The following is a 16,831-nucleotide window of genomic DNA, read 5'->3' on the forward strand; positions in this document are numbered from 1 at the left end:
GGTTTGTGATTTTGATATGATTGGCGTGAGTCTCAAAAGCCAACGACATTTTGATTTCTTTCGGTAGTTTCTAATTAGTTAGGCTAACTTTTTTTTGGCCTATTTTTATCTTACACTACTTATTTTTCATAAGCCCTTTTCTTTTCTTTTTTCTTCCCAAACATCTTGCAAAAACAAGAAAACAAAAACTATGCGTTGGATCCTAGGCAAATGCTTATCATATGCTGTCATGGGTCAGAGACGGGTCAAAGGGTCAAAAATGAGTTACTTACAAAAAAAAACCAAGATAATAAAATAGCAATACGAATTTTTAAAAGGCAGAAGAAAATCTCTGCGGCTCAGAAATCAGAACTTTCCATCCGCAAAGAAACCATGGAAATTGAAAAGTTCGAGATAGGTCTCGTACCTATACTTCTCCACCATATACCTACAAAACAAAACACACAAATCAGGACGGACAAACGAAATAAAAAATTTGTTTAAATGAAAAAACATAGTTTCACAAACTTACGTCCCCGCGTATTCACCAGCTATACTCCATTGATGAAATAGTGACGGGTAGAGCACAGTGGGCAATGTTATGGGTGCATTGTCGAATAGTGATTCTAACAGAAGCCCGGCCATGTATCCGGCAGACTGCATGGCCGCTGTTACTTTGTCGAGAGGGGTTGTGATGACTATACCGGCACTGGTCGCACCCCGATTCCAACCCGCACAAAATTGGTTCAGTAGAATGGAAGGTATGTTGTTGAAAACCGTTGTAGCTAGGTTATGGTCTGGAACAGAGTCGTCTCTTCCGTTCAGAAACGACTCCGCTGCCAAATTCTTGATAAGAACACAAGCTTCCGTTGCATCTGTGTCATCAGACTGAGATGACCAACCCGACGAGTCTGACTCTTGTCCAGACCCAGACGACCCAGACCCTGAGCCTGACCCTGACCCTGACCCTGATCCAGACCCTAACCCTGAGCCTGAGCCTCCTGAGCCGCCAGAGTCAGATTGTGAGTCTGAGTCTCTGGCTGGCTGCAACATTTGCAAAACTCTATCATTTCAAGGCATGCTTCATACACAATCTACTATATAATATCGATATGAAGGCTTGACAAAAAAGGAAGAACTAACAAAAACCTGAAAGGAAGAACCAGAGCCGGACGGACCAGTCAAGGTTAACATCTACAGATTTAGGTTTCAGGAAAACGTGTGAAAATAGATTCAACATTTTTGACAAAAGAATGTAAGAAAAGAAACTCACCGGCGGAGAGGATGCAGTGTAAGAATTTTTATGATCTCCAAGATCAATAGAGCTTATCATCTAAACAATTTAAGATTTTATACCAGCATCAGAATAATCATCACATATACGTTTCTAAAAAGAAAAAGAAGAATACAGTCAACATTAAACATTACCTTAATACTCCACAGGTCCATAATCTTTTCTAGCCCTTCCGCGTCATCAATCAATTGGGACTCATAATTCAGGTCTCCTATCTTATCCGTCTCTCCGACCTTCAAAATGTTTTCCAATCCATCCAGACATTCTAAGATGATTCTTAGATCTGAACATACCAGGGGATCACATAAAGGTTTTATGCAACTCTGCTCCACCATGTATCTGAATCACACCAATGGAGATTGTGAACTGATGATCATCACTAAGCATGAAAAATGGAAAGAAAAGACAGGACGTACTTGATTTGATCATGAGAACCCCCTAAGTTGGTATCTGAAATTGTCCATACAGCTTTTGTCTTCATGTCAAATACAACATTTTGAGCCTGTATGACCAACGTTGGAATCAAATTTGTATGAATAACTGACTGTTATCATCAGGGAAAAGGAAAGACATATAGAAAACAATTACTGATAGAAACAAGCAGTCATATACAGAAGGTTTAAGTTTATGTTCTGCAACCTTAACAATCAAAAGCTAAGGCACATGATGAAGCAACAAAATTGCTCACCTGAATTTGTTTCTCAGTGCCTGCAGTGATATTTGCAATTGTAGAGCAAGCTTCCCTCTTTATACTTTTCTTATAGTTTTGAGAAAGCAGGTTGGCAAGAATGGGTAAAGCACCACTGGTGATCAGACACTGAAAAATAAGTTCAAAGAGGTTTATTCAGAGAAAACAAAAGATACCCACATATAACGAAGTAGGCCCTGCATCCTATCTACTAGTATCAGTATGATTTTATAAGCTTTCAACAGTTTTCTTGTTTTGAAACCCAATAAATCCACTAGGTGGGCAGCAGAAGTGTTCGAGAAGGTTTCATAAATGAATATGAATTACATACTTGGGTCTGCTGATTATTCCCAATGGTATTAAATGCAGGAGCAATCACAGATGCAGAATAGTGTCTGCAAAAGAAAGAATTGTTAGTTTCACTATCCAAACGTGTCGAACGGTCAAAAGATGTATATATCAAGTTTTTAAAATACTAACTGGAGAAGAACAAGAATTCTTTGGACAACAGCAGCCTTGATTGTATTCTGGATTTCATCTTCTAAATCTTCAGACCAATACCAAAGTGCCAAGCAATCACCTATCAAGACTACTTCATCATTCGCGAGAGAGAGAGAGAGAGAGAGAGAGAGAGAGAGAGAGAGAGAGAGAGAGAGAGAGAGAGAGAGAGAGAGAGAGAGAGAGAGAGAGAGAGAGAGAGAGAGAGAGAGAGAGAGAGAGAGAGAGAGAGAGAGAGAGAGAGAGAGAGAGAGAGAGAGAGAGAGAGAGAGAGAGAGAGAGAGAGAGAGAGAGAGAGAGAGAGAGAGAGAGAGAGAGAGAGAGAGAGAGAGAGAGAGAGAGAGAGAGAGAGAGAGAGAGAGAGAGAGAGAGAGAGAGAGAGAGAGAGAGAGAGAGAGAGAGAGAGAGAGAGAGAGAGAGAGAGAGAGAGAGAGAGAGAGAGAGAGAGAGAGAGAGAGAGAGAGAGAGAGAGAGAGAGAGAGAGAGAGAGAGAGAGAGAGAGAGAGAGAGAGAGAGAGAGAGAGAGAGAGAGAGAGAGAGAGAGAGAGACCTGGCCAAAGGGCGGCAGAGGCTGGCCATGGCAGAAGTTTGACATAATCGAAGTGGCAGTTCTACTAAGCATCGACGATGTTGTATGCTCGTTCAGCTGAGCAAACAGTGGCATCAATGCCCCACACCTAAGAACATATTCACAGAACTGTGCACATACAGCCTGTATCTACAAAGGTACAATACTTATCAGTTGGGGAAGCAAGAAGCTGGAAATAACTATCATGGAATAACAAAATCACAGATTACACTAGTTATCGAAATATCAATTGGGGCCTTTTCTTCTAACCTGAAGATCGTGGAGATTTCGAAACTCAAAGAAACGAGGCACAATTCCAGATTCGGTAGGAGGAGTTATCTCTGGACAAAAATATAAAACAATAAAGAAACATTCCACTAATGATAAAAACGTATCTGCCGATCGATCAAGAAATGTGAACAAGAAAAGAAGATGAACTCTTACTCAATGAGGGAATCTTTCGAAACTTGGTAGTGGATTGAAGCAGTAACGAAGGATCATCTGACATAAACCGAGCGATACTAACGGAAACATCATCGTCAACCTCCTCCTACGGAATTAAAGAACTCTCGACTGCCTCACTAATCCAACAAAATCGCCAGTAGATTGATTACTTGAGAGATTCGACTCACCTTCTTGTCAACGAAGGCAGCGGAAGCGTCGTGAAGATTCTTCATCAAGCTTTCCAGGCGTTTAAACGGACCTCTGTCTTCGCGTTGGGTCACAGCCACGTGAAGTTCTCTCTTCGTCGAACTTTCTAAAGCCATTTGAATCAAAGAAAATCGCAATTTACAAGACTGAAAAGAACCTTGAAATCTCACTGAAAAGAAAAGGGTTATAACGAACGAAATTGAGAAGGAGCGAAAAGCAAAGATGAATTTTGATGAAGCGAAGCGAAAAAAGTTTTTTTTTTTTTTTTTTTTTTTTAAAAACCCCAAAATCATCAAAACGGCCCAACAATCCGTTAATTTAATTTTTGTTTTTATAAAACAAAAATAATAATATAATTAAAAAAAAAAAAAATTGCCCAATGGAAGAGAGCAGCAACAAAACGTCCCCAGGCCCACATTCTTAAACGACATCGTACCTCGATATCAGCTACATTAACACAGCTGATTCTCCCGCTGCTAGAAGGAGATCTCCACCGTCCGATGATCGTTGCTACTTTCGTGAGGACCCAATATCAACCGTCCATTCGGTTCAGTCAGATTCTCTAATTCGGAAACTCGAATCTGACGGTGGAGGAGAGAGATCTCGTCTCTGCTCAGCTCAGCTCAGCTCAGCTCCGTGCGCTGATCCCGTAACTTGCCGGACGTTTCACCTCCTCAACTTCCTCTTTCGCCGGTTTCTCCATCGCCGTCGATCATCCGTCTGAGTAAAAGCATCCGCCGCGAATCTTCGAGGTTACACGGCGCTCGCTGAGATATGGAGTTCCATGACTGGTTTCGTCTGCGATTTACCGCCGGGATATCATCTCAGGAGTTTCTATTCGACTTTAGAGATCTCTGGTCTCCAAAACAACGTCGTTTTGATGAGACTTTTAGGGTTTGAGATAAGGTACAAATCGAGAATCCCAGAGCCTTTGAGGACGTATTCTTCACCTTGAAACGGGGAAGATGAAATCGCCGAACGATATATTGTGCCAGAAAAATCTATTTTTGTAGCCCAATCTGGTCGTGAAGCAGAGAGAGAGAGGAAGAAGAAGAAGAAGAAGAAGAAGAAGAAGAATCAGGACGGAAGCTTTCCTTTCCTTTTTCTGTATATTGGTCAAGTAGTCAAGTATAAACCAGTTGTAAATAGCTTACTTTCCGGTTTAGTGATTCTGGTCTAAGCCAATGTCTCATTTCATATCAATTAAATCCCGGTTGTAATTTATTTACGGTATTCATATGGTATAATAAGACTAAGAGCAAAATCATATCACATATAGGAAACAGACTATACAGAAATTTATTTGAATTTGAGATTGTTTTATATTTATGAATGCTATTGCAACAATGTGGGTTAAACTAAGTATGCAATTGAAAATAATGGTTACACTAGGTATCACCCTGCGGAATTTTTTTTTGATAAAAATTTGTATTAATTTATTTTGTTATTATTTTATTTATTAGTTTTTAAAATCTAAATTGTTAAACAGAACTGATATATATTTTATTTGATTAGATTTTTGATAAAAAAAAAATTAACACTTTCTAGTAAAAAAATGTTGATAAAATTTGTAGTTGTAGATTTTATTAAATTAGATTTGTAAAATTTTAAAATTATAATTTTTTTTTCAAGTACGAATTAGTTTAGATTCGAATATATTTTATTTACTTTTATAGATTTTATTTAATTTTATAGATTTAATTTGCTCTGTTGACAATTTTTTTGTTTATTAATAATTAATAAAGATTAATTAATTAATTAAAATTTTCTAATGGCAAGTGAATGTAATTTTTTACACATTTTAAGGTTAGTTTCATATTTGTACTTCCCAATTAATATAGTAGGATTCACAACTAGTCATGTGTGATTATTTTTTTATTTTATTTTAGATGCATGAAATTGCAGACATTAGGCCCTTAAGTTCAGGGTGTTAAAATGAAATCAGTCGTCCTATTTTTCTTTTTGATCGAAATAAAACTATATTAAGTTGGTAAATCAGCGTACAAATTGTCTATCATCCAAGTTGGAGTATTGAAACTGTCAGCGTAAAAACAAGAGTGAGTCCNAAAAAAGTTTTTTTTTTTTTTTTTTTTTTTAAAAACCCCAAAATCATCAAAACGGCCCAACAATCCGTTAATTTAATTTTTGTTTTTATAAAACAAAAATAATAATATAATTAAAAAAAAAAAAAATTGCCCAATGGAAGAGAGCAGCAACAAAACGTCCCCAGGCCCACATTCTTAAACGACATCGTACCTCGATATCAGCTACATTAACACAGCTGATTCTCCCGCTGCTAGAAGGAGATCTCCACCGTCCGATGATCGTTGCTACTTTCGTGAGGACCCAATATCAACCGTCCATTCGGTTCAGTCAGATTCTCTAATTCGGAAACTCGAATCTGACGGTGGAGGAGAGAGATCTCGTCTCTGCTCAGCTCAGCTCAGCTCAGCTCCGTGCGCTGATCCCGTAACTTGCCGGACGTTTCACCTCCTCAACTTCCTCTTTCGCCGGTTTCTCCATCGCCGTCGATCATCCGTCTGAGTAAAAGCATCCGCCGCGAATCTTCGAGGTTACACGGCGCTCGCTGAGATATGGAGTTCCATGACTGGTTTCGTCTGCGATTTACCGCCGGGATATCATCTCAGGAGTTTCTATTCGACTTTAGAGATCTCTGGTCTCCAAAACAACGTCGTTTTGATGAGACTTTTAGGGTTTGAGATAAGGTACAAATCGAGAATCCCAGAGCCTTTGAGGACGTATTCTTCACCTTGAAACGGGGAAGATGAAATCGCCGAACGATATATTGTGCCAGAAAAATCTATTTTTGTAGCCCAATCTGGTCGTGAAGCAGAGAGAGAGAGGAAGAAGAAGAAGAAGAAGAAGAAGAAGAAGAATCAGGACGGAAGCTTTCCTTTCCTTTTTCTGTATATTGGTCAAGTAGTCAAGTATAAACCAGTTGTAAATAGCTTACTTTCCGGTTTAGTGATTCTGGTCTAAGCCAATGTCTCATTTCATATCAATTAAATCCCGGTTGTAATTTATTTACGGTATTCATATGGTATAATAAGACTAAGAGCAAAATCATATCACATATAGGAAACAGACTATACAGAAATTTATTTGAATTTGAGATTGTTTTATATTTATGAATGCTATTGCAACAATGTGGGTTAAACTAAGTATGCAATTGAAAATAATGGTTACACTAGGTATCACCCTGCGGAATTTTTTTTTGATAAAAATTTGTATTAATTTATTTTGTTATTATTTTATTTATTAGTTTTTAAAATCTAAATTGTTAAACAGAACTGATATATATTTTATTTGATTAGATTTTTGATAAAAAAAAAATTAACACTTTCTAGTAAAAAAATGTTGATAAAATTTGTAGTTGTAGATTTTATTAAATTAGATTTGTAAAATTTTAAAATTATAATTTTTTTTTCAAGTACGAATTAGTTTAGATTCGAATATATTTTATTTACTTTTATAGATTTTATTTAATTTTATAGATTTAATTTGCTCTGTTGACAATTTTTTTGTTTATTAATAATTAATAAAGATTAATTAATTAATTAAAATTTTCTAATGGCAAGTGAATGTAATTTTTTACACATTTTAAGGTTAGTTTCATATTTGTACTTCCCAATTAATATAGTAGGATTCACAACTAGTCATGTGTGATTATTTTTTTATTTTATTTTAGATGCATGAAATTGCAGACATTAGGCCCTTAAGTTCAGGGTGTTAAAATGAAATCAGTCGTCCTATTTTTCTTTTTGATCGAAATAAAACTATATTAAGTTGGTAAATCAGCGTACAAATTGTCTATCATCCAAGTTGGAGTATTGAAACTGTCAGCGTAAAAACAAGAGTGAGTCCTACCCATTTGAGCAAGATTATGACTTATGAGCAATTTGATTATTACAACACTTGACATAAGTGAAAAAAAAAACTGTTATAAACTTGGAAGCCCAAAACTTGATATCTTGACATATTCCAGCAATAGACGCGCGGCATATAATCCTTTGTTTAAATTGTTGATTAAGATTTGGCAATCTCCTTCGAATTGTACTCTAGTAAAACCTCGAATCCACACTTATTGCATTGCTGAAAGTTGGACCAACGCTTCTGCCTCCAAAGGCGAACCTATGATGCTAAGATTGGATGAACGCAATACTTTTGCAATACCTTCATGCTCTCGTATTATTCAGCCACCATTGGTTTGATTTGTGTTAACGCTGAAACTGGCATCAAAATTGCATTTTACATATGGTAATGGAGGGCATAATCAAGAGGATGAAATTGGTGTGTGTATATCGCTTTCAGCCGTCCTATTTAAGGATTTAACCTCCCATTCCATGTATATATCACAATCCTAAAGTACAACAAATTTAAAGCTCTCTTTGTTGTTATTCTTAAAAGTTGCAATGTGGAGCCTCGAGAAAAACTCTCTCTCTCGAGTTGTATCTCAGAACCATGGACAAGGCACTTGTTATGCCCTGTGTAAGTATAATTCCCGATACTTGAGTTTGCTTCTTCTTTCCTTACTTACTCGTTTGATTTTATGACGTCTTGTCTTGTTACATATGGTTTTACTTTTCAGGCCCTGTGGATCATCCCAAAACCAGTTGGAGATGTTACATTTCCTCCTAAAGGGGAAACCTTTTTTTTTTTTTTTTTCTCTCTAATCTCCATCCGAAACTAATGAGTCTTGTTTACTATTACGATGAAAGTAATGAATCATGTTCACCTTCTTGCTTTCTCAACCAGCAATCCAGCTTGTCTCTTTCTCCCTCCTCCACGGTGTTGCCTTCCAACTTTGCTTCTTCTTCTTCTTTTGTTTTTGTAAACTTGTGAATTTCATTTAAAATGAAACGTTTGCAAAGTACAACAATTTAGATACATAAGGCCATCCCTTGCCAAAAAAAATCAAACCAAGAGAGGGTCTAACCTAGCCGGACGATGAGTAGATCAACTAGTCATACCGAAGCCAGGTTTGCAGAAGGTTTTTGAACTTACTGCGATGTTGTTTTGCCAAGATCGCATCCCTGATTTGACGGTCCAGAGCTTTGAAGAGTACCAGAGCATCTGTGGAAATGTTGTTGTGGTAGCGAGTGTTTCTCTCCATCCAGATGGCGTAAAGAGTGGCCTGAGCCACAAGTCTCCGCAAAGAACGGGGAGAGATAGAATCTCTGTTATCCAGCCAAGTAGAAAAAGCTGTCCAAGTGTGAAAAAGGATCGGACCATACCCTAGCCGGACATTGATTTTCATCCAGATTTGCTCACTAACCTCACAATGGAGAAATAAGTGATCCCTTGTTTCCAAATAAGAAGCGCATAGACAGCAACTTGAGTCAATGTCCATTCCCCAACTGACAAGTCTGTCTCTTGTAGGAAGTCTGTTTAAGTGCATCAGCCAGAACATGAAGGCATGCCTCGGAACATGTCCCTTGTACCATACCTGAGTAGTCCATGGTTGGTGCTCCGATTTGGGTCGAAGAGTTTCCCAGGTTCGTTTGGTGGAGAAGTTATTGAGCTCATCTTCCTCTACCAACCACACTAGGGAATCTGATTCTAGGGACAGGGGGACTTGAATTGAGGTGAGATGAATATGGAGGGCTTCAGCTGAAGGTGAACGAGCAGGTCTGAGATTCCATCCGGTTGAGTTACAAGCATCTGAGATTTTGCTTCTTCTTCTTCTTCTTCTTCTTCTTTTTCGTTTTGATCTCTGTTTGGTGATTGATTTTTATTTGTCTTCTTTGTGATGTTCTGTGTTGTGTAGCTAAGACGAGACTTATCGAGTTTGGTGAAACCAAAGGCTGTTGTTGGCCATGGAAGGATGATACAAATATCAGTAGGAACCAAGTGAATGGCCCATATGTTTCTTGTGATATTTATGTTTTTTTTTCCCTTTGTTGCTTCTCTAGATGGTTCACTTTCTTCATAGAATCCGGGATGATGCACACTATATATGACGCAGCAACAATAACGATGGAATGGAAATTTAGTATCCTTTTTCTTGATCTCCGTAAGTGATTTTAAAATCCTTTTCTTTACTGTTTCTTTTTTTTTACTTGTTGTTTAAAGTTAATCCTTATTCAGATGTGGAAATTATTGAATGTGCAGCTTCTTGATAAACTTATCATAGAACGGTGGATTCGAGGAGGCTGCTTGCATATCAAACTTAATGCCCAAGGTTCCATTTTTTTCTGTCTCTTTGGTTGTTGGCTTGGAATATCTTGACTGAAGTGTGGCTTATCATGGCTATGTTGCAGGTTGTACACGATGATGAGCTTTTGAAATTGTGATGGCTAGTGGATTCGATAATATTATATTGCAACATTTGTTCTGATCTTATCAATTCTGTAGTCTGATATCTAATTATATCTTTGATATTTTTAAAAATAAATAGTGACGTCATATAAATAATGAAATTTTAATTCTGATAATGTATATTTTCTTTTTTTTTTGCTTCTTACATATCATCAAATAACCAGATCTGCTCTCTCGTAACATAGACAGACAAATTAATTAAAGCTAAACCGAAAACTCGATCCTGATGGTTCAGTTAACCAAAAAGAAAAAAATCGGTTAATCTAAAAACCGATCCAATCCTTTAGGGACTCTAGCTTCACTGAAGATCTACTCTGCTGTCTGAAACAGCGGTTGAGTCACTTAAGTGCTTGCAGACCGGTGGGCATTGCTTCTCTTCCATTTCAAATACTCGTTAACAGCCGTTGTGCCGGTCATGGTGAGTCCAAATCCGATCATAGTGGCTAAGACAATACACATAACCGGCTGCTTAATCTGAAAACAAGTTATGGAAAGAATGTGTGAGGACTCAACCAAGAACCAGAGCTTCCACAAAATTAAGGTTTCTCTGAGACATCACATCAAATCTTACAGCTAAGTCGAAGAGATGAGCGAAGAGGACCACAAAACAGAACTGAATGATTGCGTAGAGCCACACATACTTCTTCTTCACTGCAACAAATCATATCACTTACAACTAATGATCGACTTAGCATAAAGGGTAATATATAATTTCAGAAGGAGTTTATATTACCCATCGCTGTTGATGTCATTGATGCAAGAAGACCTATAATGCAAGAGAACGGTAAAGCTATCGCAACTGCGCTGGATTTCATTTCCATAACCAGAAGCTGCTCGAGGAAACAAAAGTAGGCAAGCATGCTTACAATGACAAGAATTGGAACTTCTTGCCATTCATTATTGAACCATGAAATCTCTATATCCCTGGCTGCTCTAGAACGTTCTTGAGAATCCTGTACACGGAGAAGAGTCACCGGGAGATTTTTCACCTCTTGCTTACACACATCACATGTTATGTTCCCTTTTATTGTGAACCACTTAATCGTGCATGTTTTGTGGGCAAGAGCTAATTCCCCTTTGCACATACATTCCATCTTGAAAGCTTCTGAATCTTCCTCCATTTCAACCATACAGATTCTACAAACAGCTTCTTCTTCAGGAACATCTTCCCCGCCATAATTATTTTCATCTGAACACACATCACTAAAATATAAGGGTTTGTTACACCGGGTGTCAGGAAGATGTGTTTGGGAGGTGATTTCTAACCATTGGGTTTACTTATTTTCGATGCCGGCATCATCTCTAGAATCTTCTCATCCCCCCGAGATGGAGTAGGAATCACACGGAAAACACCTAACGGCTTTACACTTCCATCTTTGTTGAAGAACGTAGGGACAGAGCGTGAACGACGAATAGGCAGTGACTGCTCCCCTTTCTAGCATAAAGAACAGTAAAATTAAGTAAATAACAGAAGCTAAACCGCTTGTTGCGAGAAATGAACAATTCATCTCCCATACTAATGGTATAACCAAGTTTTGTAAGATAGAATACTGACCATGGATGTAACTGGATCAACCTCAACAGCATACCTCCCGTTCATGGACTCAGGGTTTGAGTGAGTTATAGGGGTTACTGGTAAAGACTCTGTCTTCCTAGACTTTCTAGGAGCTAAGAGATTAGTGAGAGACCATGTTCTTGGAATATAAGACTTATCCCTACCACCATCTCCTGAAGGCGACACAGACACAGAAGCCACACCTTCCTCAATATCTGCATTATTGTTACTGATTTTAAAGTTTAGGAGATTCCTTCTGCTTCTTGAAGAGGAAAGACTTATGGAATCATCAACACGTCTCCCAATTCTAGGGCTTGACATTGGAGAAAACTTGAACCTTTTTGAAACAGGGCTTTGGATTAAGGAACCATTTGCTCTCAGGAAATCGCTATGAGCGTCTTCGTGTGCTCTCGATGGTATATCTATCCCGAGAACTCGCCTTCTTTGGTGTTGGCTCGGTGAAAGCTCTTCTGTAATCTCAGCGCAATCACCAACCTGGTAAACTCAAAAGAAGATTCTTGTATCAGTTCCTCATAAAGTTCGATCCATTACCAAATCATGCACCTTAATCAGCAATTACAAACCAAACTTTGTCCCTTAAACCTGTAAACTCCTAAAAAGAAACCGAATTGAAGCAAATTTGCGTAATTTACAAGTGAAGACACTTCAACAAGTTCTGAAGATCAAAAACAATCCCTTAAACCCTCATCTTATAAACCCTAGACTCTCAAGACCTCAGGTAAATGAGGAAAAAGAAGAAGAAAAAGTTCAATTCTGATAATACCCATGAATTAAAACACCACTGAAATCAGCTTAAAGCATGAAACTTTTGAGGAAAAATTCAAAATTTTTAAGGAATTGAGTTAAGACTTAAAAAAAGAGTGAGAAAAACTCACCATTGAAGCTGGAGAAGTATCTTCGCGAGACCTATGTTCTACTACTCCGCGAGTGTTATCTTTATCATCCATCACCATCATCAAATTGAAGCAAAACCCAGAAATAGTATTTTATATAGCAAAAGAAGAATCTCCAGAACAAAGTGTCAATCTTTAAGACTATAATTATCTGAGGAAGAAGATTTCTTAATCAAGGACACTCATCGCTTCAATTCTGTGTGCTCTCTCTGTCTCTCACATTTAGCATCAGTGCCTGCCCCGTTTCTCTCTACTACAAGCGTAAACTGGGACTCGGCGGTTTTTATTTTATTGTTTTGTCCTTATTACTTATTTCAGTAATAAACTCTTTAATTGTTGTTGTTGGTATTATCCCTTAAACGAGTGGTGTATATAGCTTTGATTGGTGACACAAACAAAGCTTTACCACTCTTTTATTTTTTACCAATCATAAAATTTTTATCAAAAACTTTATTAAAAACTTTACTCTCACCTTTTTGGTACAAATTTTAATGTACAGTTCTTTCTTACCGCTTTGCACTATTTCGTAAAAACTTATAGTTTCAACTTACAGTTTTTCTGTACAGCTTTAAATACGTTACTAATCAGACCCTATATTTTTAAAATCAAAATATCCAGCTTTTTTTTATATATCAAATTGTTTCAAGAAAATTAAGTGATCAATGATTTTTATTGACTTAAAAAAATAAAATAATACCTTTCCATTTTCCAACAGAAATCAGTGATTGTTAATCGTTGATTTATCCATATTGTTTATAGAAAAATTAAGATTTATGTATTTTCCTTCTCTTCTAAATTAATTTTTTTATCCTATACAGTATTTTATATAAATTTTCCCACTTTGTTCTTATTTTTTATGTATATTGTTATCTGTCACATTTATTACTTTTTGATTAGGTGATAGGAATTTGATAATTTTCCATAAGTATTTAGTGAATGTTATTCTGCTGACTATTTTACAAAAAATTCAGATCATTTTCCAAATACAGTTTATGTAATTTCTGATCCTTTTTTTTGGAACAAAATCTGAAAGATAAAAAGAAACAATTTATTTTAATTAGATAGAGAAAGAAGTAAACATAACATTGACAGCAATACCACTTCGGACATTAAAAAAAAAAAAAAAAAAAAAAAAAAAAAAAAAAAAAAAAAAAAAAAAAAAAAAAAAAAAAAAAAAAAAAAAAAAAAAAAAAAAAAAAAAAAAAAAAAAAAAAAAAAAAATGGTCTAGATAAGAGCAACATTCAAATGCGGCATATGGTAGTTACGTTGGCACAAAACTAAGAAATATGTTGGATAAGGCAAAAAAATAAGGTACACGCATCACACCGATGACCATATAAAGTGGATCGATCTCTTGACAACGTAATACCTCAAACCGACAAAATGTATAATTAATGTTCCGATAAAAATGACTAGAAAGATGGTAGTAGCGTACCGAAAGACCCTTGTTAACTGGTTTTGAATACAACTCATGTTGCATTCATCACTCTTGAAGCAAAACTTGATATTAATCAGTCTCATCTCATATTTTTAAATATTAGCATTCTATTACATGGAAGGCCCAAAACTTGGCCCAACTCTGCCAAACTGTGTGGCCACCACTCGACTCGGTGTTCGATCCAAAACTTAAATCAATTTTGAGAGTTTTTTACTTTCACAAAACTTAAATTTCTTGATCTCTCTCTAAAGAAGAGGTTTGTCTATATTGACATTTGGAGCAGCCGAGCATATGGATACTAAATTAACTCCAAACTGGTTCTTACCGTCATACCCACTTGACAGCAAAGCTTTTAACGTCTACTTTGTCGACCACAGCACTTCAGTAATGCCATCGTATGTCAAGAAACCCGGCATCACCTTTGTCTACCATCCGGATTTGGCTGAGGACAACTCTACAGGCAAAAAGATAACTCTGCTTGAACAGCTAGAACCATTTCCAGAAGACGGGGGTTTCGATTTCATTGCTTGGTTTGAGGAAACTACGAAATACGCAGACTTTGTGATTCTTAAGAATGAACACAAGCCCAGTGGAAATGAAGTTCGTAACTGTTCTGTTGGATACAGGAGCCATTTGCTACGTGGATGAGCTTTTCCTCCGCTGCTCCAACCAGAAACCAGACTGCATCAACATACTTCAAACTCTAGGAACCAGAGGTGTGTTTGTAGACTAAACCAATGTAAACTCAATCTCGCCTTGCATATTTGTTAAAAACTCAGTTTCCACCTAATATATATATTGAATCATAACATTTTATGTCTTGAATAAGAATAGCATTATATTACATAAATCGATTGCTTAACTAAAAATGCTCTATCTCCATCTCTATTCTCCTCATTGTTGTTACTCGTTACCCTTCTGCCCTAGTTTCCATATACCACTCTATAGGCTGCCTGCAAACTGGACACAGATTTGCCTGAAACCTTAACGCTTTGGCGCACCCGCTGCACATACACTGCAAACAGAAACAATACACACAAACCAATCTCAAAAATTCATCACACAAAAAGAGCTTCAAATTTTTTTGTTGAGCTGCTGATTTGAAGTAAGAACTCTATATATACCATGTGTCTGCAAGGAAGAACAGCTATATGGCGTGGTTCAGACAAGCATATAACACATTCTTTTCCCTCATAGCAACAACCATCAACGTTGTTCCTCATCCCATATACCTCTTGCAACTCATAACGAAACCCATTCGTCCTCAGATACTGCTTCACCACTCCTATCTTAATCTCTTCTTTCTGCTTAACATAGGTGGTTACTAAAGTAATCTGCGCATCCGTGGAACCCGAGTTTCCTTCAGCCTCCGCCTTAACCCCAAGCGGGTAGACATCTGTTTCTGAGGCCTTGAATAGCTCGGAATCTTCAAATACCGTCAAGTATATACCTGTTCCGGATGGTTGTATGAACTTCTGACCAAGTTCTTTACCGAAATCGAATGTGATTGGAGGCAAAGTATCTTCCTTTGTGGCTCTAAGATTGCATTCTGCTTCTTCTTTAGCAAAGAAAACGACTGTGATCCTGTTCTCACCCACCAAAAGAACGAAAAGGTAAAGCTTTTTAACAAGTTTCAAACTTTTTAACTTAAAACTGCAGATTGGAAATGAAAAAAAACCTTCCGGGCATGGAAGCATCAAACGTGAAGGAGACGAGAAGACGGTTCGGATTCTCCGGGTCGGGTTCGAGGCTTAAAGTCTCCTTCTTTAGATTAACCTCGTTACGAACCGTGACGGGGTGCTCGACGTAAGGAGGAGGCATCATCGGAGATCCAATCAAAGGATCAGGTAGTCGGTAACTGTGGGGAGGATAGTGATGGTGAAAGTGCCACCGCCGCGGTTAAACCTAGATCGGAAAACAAAAAAAGTGAATTTTTTTGAGAAATAGGCTAAAACAGCACTAAAACATTTTTTATAAACGAAAGTGACACTATTTAACATAATTAAAATATTTAAAATTCTCTTTTCCTTTTTTTTGAATTTTTAATTTTTAATTTTACATTTAAAATATAGTTTTAAAATACATTTAATATTTTAAATTTATAATTTAATTTTGATAGATTAAAATTAAAATATAGTAGATGTTTTACTAGATTTTAGAGATGTTTTACTAAATTTGAAAACAAAATAATTTTTAGTGTTATTTACGAGAATCTTCCAAATTTTTTTATCAGATGATTCAGTTGCTAAAAAAAAACGTGGGTTGGATAGAAAAATTTGAGAGCATGTTAACTGAAATCGGAGTGTTAAGTCATGATTTTGTTATCAATGTTAAGTTTATACGATTTTCGTGATAAATGTGTATCGCATAACAGCATAAATAATGTACACACTAATATGCACCGACTATTATATGTTGTCTATAATAATTGTGGTTAGTGGATCATTATAGTAATTGTGGACACTAAACATAGAAAGATCGACCCCTCCATAAATTCAAAAACATCTTGTGAACTTATTATTCTTACTGTTATCCCGTTGCGTACAAGAGAAAAAAAAAAAAAAAAAAACAAGAAGAGGACCATTATCAAGGTCAGTATAATTCGAAATGTTGATTTTATTGTAATGGATTAAAACAAAAACAAAAAGATTAAATTTTTACTCGTCATCTTCCTCATAAATCGTCCCCAAAGAAGGCGAAGCCGAAACCCTCACCGGATAAACAAGAATCGCCGGTACAATTTCGAGTGGTCCGCTCATCCTCGCCATGATTTGAAAAGATACTAATAGATTCGAAATAGACTTCGGTAGCTTTCGCCTTTGTTTGAGAAGAGATCTATACGGAAAGTATTGTTATTGGTGATATTTATAGAGATAGAAGTACTAATCATTCATCACTCGTGGAGT

At 36.8% G+C, this 16,831-nt stretch overlaps 4 protein-coding genes across 11 annotated transcripts; all 4 read right to left on the reverse strand.

Annotated features, from left to right (window-relative positions):
* Positions 179-6,699, reverse strand: LOC104734334. 6 transcript variants are annotated; one of them, XM_019234880.1, is made up of 14 exons: positions 5,935-6,699; positions 3,660-3,784; positions 3,472-3,577; positions 3,298-3,368; positions 3,010-3,177; positions 2,442-2,541; positions 2,293-2,356; positions 1,962-2,090; positions 1,690-1,775; positions 1,408-1,612; positions 1,253-1,312; positions 1,129-1,173; positions 512-1,023; positions 179-427 (listed from the first exon to the last, which is right to left on the reverse strand). In XM_019234880.1, exons 9-14 carry the CDS (start codon positions 1,752-1,754, stop codon positions 346-348), a joined length of 969 nt encoding a protein of 322 aa, XP_019090425.1. In that variant the 5' UTR covers positions 1,755-1,775; positions 1,962-2,090; positions 2,293-2,356; positions 2,442-2,541; positions 3,010-3,177; positions 3,298-3,368; positions 3,472-3,577; positions 3,660-3,784; positions 5,935-6,699; the 3' UTR covers positions 179-345. The 6 variants fall into 6 exon arrangements, with proteins under 6 accessions (XP_019090425.1, XP_010452186.1, XP_010452185.1 ...); XM_010453884.2 differs by lacking the exon at positions 5,935-6,699 and adding an exon at positions 4,115-4,879 and having other exon boundaries at positions 3,660-3,780; XM_010453883.2 differs by lacking the exon at positions 5,935-6,699 and adding an exon at positions 4,115-4,879 and having other exon boundaries at positions 3,010-3,171.
* On the reverse strand, positions 8,327-12,791 carry LOC104734335. Its single transcript, XM_010453885.2, has 7 exons — positions 12,469-12,791; positions 11,573-12,067; positions 11,284-11,452; positions 10,751-11,206; positions 10,589-10,668; positions 8,636-10,491; positions 8,327-8,534 (listed from the first exon to the last, which is right to left on the reverse strand). Exons 1-6 carry the CDS (start codon positions 12,547-12,549, stop codon positions 10,360-10,362), a joined length of 1,413 nt encoding a protein of 470 aa, XP_010452187.1. The 5' UTR covers positions 12,550-12,791; the 3' UTR covers positions 8,327-8,534; positions 8,636-10,359.
* LOC104734337 (probable E3 ubiquitin-protein ligase LUL1) lies at positions 13,713-16,746 on the reverse strand. Of its 3 annotated transcripts, XM_010453889.2 has the most exons (5): positions 16,587-16,671; positions 15,604-15,830; positions 15,050-15,509; positions 14,789-14,940; positions 13,713-14,711 (listed from the first exon to the last, which is right to left on the reverse strand). In XM_010453889.2, exons 2-4 carry the CDS (start codon positions 15,747-15,749, stop codon positions 14,836-14,838), a joined length of 711 nt encoding a protein of 236 aa, XP_010452191.1. In that variant the 5' UTR covers positions 15,750-15,830; positions 16,587-16,671; the 3' UTR covers positions 13,713-14,711; positions 14,789-14,835. The 3 variants fall into 3 exon arrangements, with proteins under 3 accessions (XP_010452191.1, XP_010452190.1, XP_010452189.1); XM_010453888.2 differs by having other exon boundaries at positions 14,666-14,940; positions 16,640-16,746; XM_010453887.2 differs by having other exon boundaries at positions 14,666-14,940.
* LOC109128466 lies at positions 16,418-16,724 on the reverse strand. Its single transcript, XM_019234829.1, has one exon. The coding sequence runs from the start codon at positions 16,691-16,693 to the stop codon at positions 16,583-16,585; it is 111 nt and encodes a 36-aa protein (XP_019090374.1). The 5' UTR covers positions 16,694-16,724; the 3' UTR covers positions 16,418-16,582.

The sequence above is a fragment of the Camelina sativa genome, chromosome 13, assembly GCF_000633955.1.
Source record: "Camelina sativa cultivar DH55 chromosome 13, Cs, whole genome shotgun sequence".
In the NCBI taxonomy this organism is placed as follows: Eukaryota; Viridiplantae; Streptophyta; class Magnoliopsida; order Brassicales; family Brassicaceae; genus Camelina; species Camelina sativa.

Coding starts and splice junctions, on each gene's coding strand:
- LOC104734334 (XM_019234880.1), bottom strand. CDS start 1,754: ATGAAGACAAAAGCTGTATGGACAATTTCAGATACCAACTTAGGGGGT. Junction 1,313..1,407: donor TGGACCTGTGGAGTATTAAG/GTAATGTTTAAT, acceptor TAAATTGTTTAG/ATGATAAGCTCTATTGATCT. Junction 1,174..1,252: donor ACACTGCATCCTCTCCGCCG/GTGAGTTTCTTT, acceptor CTAAATCTGTAG/ATGTTAACCTTGACTGGTCC.
- LOC104734335 (XM_010453885.2), bottom strand. CDS start 12,549: ATGATGGTGATGGATGATAAAGATAACACTCGCGGAGTAGTAGAACAT. Junction 11,453..11,572: donor TTGATCCAGTTACATCCATG/GTCAGTATTCTA, acceptor TCTTTATGCTAG/AAAGGGGAGCAGTCACTGCC. Junction 10,669..10,750: donor AATGACATCAACAGCGATGG/GTAATATAAACT, acceptor GATTTGTTGCAG/TGAAGAAGAAGTATGTGTGG.
- LOC109128466 (XM_019234829.1), bottom strand. CDS start 16,693: ATGGCGAGGATGAGCGGACCACTCGAAATTGTACCGGCGATTCTTGTT.
- LOC104734337 (XM_010453889.2), bottom strand. CDS start 15,749: ATGATGCCTCCTCCTTACGTCGAGCACCCCGTCACGGTTCGTAACGAG. Junction 15,510..15,603: donor GATGCTTCCATGCCCGGAAG/GTTTTTTTTCAT, acceptor GGGTGAGAACAG/GATCACAGTCGTTTTCTTTG. Junction 14,941..15,049: donor TTCTTCCTTGCAGACACATG/GTATATATAGAG, acceptor TTCTGTTTGCAG/TGTATGTGCAGCGGGTGCGC.